Raw genomic sequence first — 3,448 nt, forward strand, 5'->3', positions numbered from 1 at the left:
GCTTGTCTCTGCCCAGCTCTGCTTCCGACTCAGGAGAAGTAACACAGCAGAAAAGAGCCCCAGAGGCCTGCAGAGCCCCGTGACCACAGCTGCAGCCTCGCCTGGTCTCCTGTCATCCCTCCCTGTCTACAAGGGCCATGTGTCATCCCCTTCTCTTCACTTGCTTTTCCTCCTGAAAACTCATCTCTTCCACAGAACTGAACATCTCCCAGTTTGGGCTGGAACAAGGGGCAGCAAGTGCATCTCCCACCTCTGAAACAGCCCCGAATGAAGAGCGCTGGAATGGGGGTGGGGAGCGCTGCTCACTCACATGGTTAAAAAAGGGCCTGATGTGCATAGCTGCATCCTGGACCAGGGGCCCCGCATCCATCCCCAGATGTTTAAAGATGCGGGTGAGTGCCCGCACGCCCTCCTCCACGATCTCAGCCCTGGCAGGAACAAATGATGCCTGGAACAGGGTCTCCACGACAGCCTTCTGGTGTTTTTTTAGCTGTAAAAACAGAAGACACGACACACCGATCAGTGCTTACGCCCCTCACCTCTGGGTTTTCCCATTCAGAGAGCGCTTGAGACCTCATCTGACCATGACCCCATGGCTCCATTCCCGTATGCCTGAGAGACACAAGGCACCTGCTTCTGCACCAAAATTACACTTGTCAAACCCAACTGTCTCCAGAGACACCACAAGGGGTAAGACAGCAAAACTGCATACACTTCCAGTCCTCGCGCACCCTTTCGGCCCTGCCTCATTGTTTGGTCTCTACAGCCGAGCTGCGTTCTAGAGATTGCAGAGCGATTCCAACCTCACCTGCTCAGGGTGATGTTGCCTAGTCCTCTGGCTGACATTTGCCGGACAAGGTTATTTGTGTCCCTGGCTTGCTGCTGAAGTAAATAAAGGACTGCCTTCAGGAGCTTCTGCTCTTCAATGACTGGGTCACACATAACCTAAAAGAAATCAATATGTCCATGAGATCCAGCACAGTCATTCCCAACAGCCCAGCCCTGCAGCAGAAAAGTAACCCATGCCAGAGCACAATCCCACAGATCACCACGAGGAAGAGCCTCAGCACACGGCGCACTCCTGTTGGACATAGGGAGGTTTGTCTGCTTAGAGCCAGGCAAATCATGAAAGCAGGGGCTTAGTCTAAACGGGAGAGATGATGCCGGTGCAAGTAGATGGGGACATTGCTTGCTTTAGAGCAGTGTCTTCCTGGGATGCTGGGTGGGTATAGAAGATGCAGGAGTTAGGACCAAACTCAGAGCTGCTAGCTAGGACAAGGGCTCAGTAGGGGCAGGTCAGTAAGGCAATCCTTGTCTACCTCTCCTACTCATATGGCAGAAGTGGCCATGCAGGGGTCAGGACAGAAGAGAAACCTCTCAACTGCATCCAGTGATCCTCCCTCCTAGAAAGGGGACCAGGGGACTCCCCAGGGAAAGCGCACAGCAAACAGCCAGCTTCCCATCAAACTATGGGGCCTTACCTGGCTGATGAAGGCAGTACCAGTCACACGGAGATTTTCTGTTGGGGAACTGGCCCACTTCAGGACCTGCCCTATAAACTGGGGCGTTATTATTCCCAGTGGGAGCAGAGCCCTGCAAGAGAAAGCCACTAGTTCTGGGACCGGCTGGGCACTGCCAACACTCATTTGCTCTGAGGCGGCAGCTCTCATCGCTTGGAGCACAAGCTCTAGGTCTCCAGCCCCATGCAACCCTGCATGTTCAGCACAGAAAGTTCCCCTCCCCCACTCGTCTCACAGCCTAGAGCACAGATGCAATCCAGCCTGCCTCTCTTACCTGGCCAGCTGGCACACCCCTTCGTGGTGTGTCTGAGGACTCTCCAGTAATGGCCAGGTTCCTGCTTCAGAAAGGTCTGCAGCCACTCTCTCCCCCAGGCCCTTTGATATAGCGCAGGCCAGGGTCTCCATAGAAAGCCTGGGGAGACAGAAGATTTACAGATTTACAGACCATAACGAGATGCTGCGGCCAGAGCAGAACCAAAACGCCCTGTCACTCGGGGGTCCATTACTCAGACACTTGCTGCGCAAGGCAGGCAACTCAGATCAGACTGATGCTGCCATTCTTTCTCACGCCTTGCAATCCCGACAGGGACAGGGAGGGCAGGGCCTTGCACAAATCAGTGCTGGAAGCCAGACGGGACACATGGAGGCTCTCCCAAGCCAAATGCGCTACAGAAAGAACTGGGCAGCCATTTTTCTCTCCCTACAAGGACAAAGGCCACATGTAGAGCATGGGAACATGCAGAAGTCACATGCCCAGGTCCCAAGCACTATGAGCCCAGCATGTGCTGGTCAGTAATGGAGATTGTGAAGTCCCTGGACTAAAACTGCCTGTCCTGTCCCAGAGGAGCTCAGACTGGAGGAATAAATAGGCCCTCCCAGTCTTAACATTTCACACTCTGCGCTTCTCAGACAACCCCAGCTTCTTTCAGCTGCCAGGACCAAGACAGCTCAGCACAGCCCTTGGCAAGGACAAGAACACCTTGCAGGCAGCTAGACTGAAGTGAGGCCAAACCTGTGAAACCAGGTGCAGCCTACTCCTTACCTGCAAGGGTTGCCCACTGTGCACACCTGCCCCTTTCGCAGCTGCCTCCGCCGGATGCTGGCTGTGCGCATCGGCATGTCCTGCCCCACGGTGCGGCCAACTTGCTCTAGAAGAGCACACAGGAGCTCGGGGAGTAGGTCCCTCAGGACTGAGCTGGAGTGCAAGGTAGTCAGCATCTCCAGGGATGCACATGTTGCCTGAAGGGATAGAGAAGACCAGAGTCAGCCTGGGGAAGACACCTGGAAATCCATAACTCCAAGTCTAAAGGTCTCTTCCTCACATCCAGGAGAGCTCAGAACAGCTCTGGCAGCAGCTCCCTTCCCAGTCACATCCCCACACTCCCAGTCACATCCCTTCCCAGTCACTCCCTTCCCAGTCACATCCCTGCACTTCTGCCTGGGAAGTGCAGGGGCACCAGCAGCCTGAACGCAGAGCTGCAAAGCAGAAGGAGCCTCTTGGTTACACAAGTTTCCAGTTCCAAAGTCTCATGGAGTCAGTCAGCCACGCAGCATGAAGCTACCATGTTTCTGCTGCTGAAGTTAGAGTGGGGGTGACCCGGGGGACAGGACAGCAAGGGAGAAAAGCTTGCCCCACGACCTGGCATTCTACCGCAAGCTCTTGAGAACCAGGACTCTAGCCCTCAAGGGGGAACCGACAGAGCTGGGCTTGGGCTGTCACTTACTGCGAGAGGTCCAAGGGCTGCAATGCCCTCAGGTGAGCTACCCTCTGTGCCAGCTGGATACTGGATCTTCTTCAGAAGGAAACGGAGTATATGGAGGGTGGAGAAATCATCCCTCCCCAAGGCCCTCCAGAGCTCAGAGTTGTCACTGCAATTGAACACAAATTACATATGAGCTGCAGATGCTCCTGTGATGTCATGAAGCAA

General features: G+C 54.7%; 1 protein-coding gene across 1 annotated transcript in view; it reads right to left on the reverse strand.

Moving 5' to 3' along the window:
• LOC102385215 (maestro heat-like repeat-containing protein family member 2B) overlaps positions 1-3,448 on the reverse strand; it is an 18,904-nt gene that overhangs the window by 1,336 nt on the left and 14,120 nt on the right. Inside the window, exons 7-11 of the mRNA XM_025211692.1 lie at positions 1,795-1,932; positions 1,482-1,593; positions 809-945; positions 732-741; positions 311-490 (exon numbers count right to left, since the gene is read on the reverse strand). Coding sequence (XP_025067477.1) covers positions 311-490; positions 732-741; positions 809-945; positions 1,482-1,593; positions 1,795-1,932 — 577 coding nt within the window. The remainder of the gene's footprint in view (positions 1-310; positions 491-731; positions 742-808; positions 946-1,481; positions 1,594-1,794; positions 1,933-3,448) is intronic.

Source organism: Alligator sinensis, unplaced genomic scaffold (genome assembly GCF_000455745.1).
Source record: "Alligator sinensis unplaced genomic scaffold, ASM45574v1 scaffold554_1, whole genome shotgun sequence".
NCBI lineage: Eukaryota > Metazoa > Chordata > Crocodylia > Alligatoridae > Alligator > Alligator sinensis.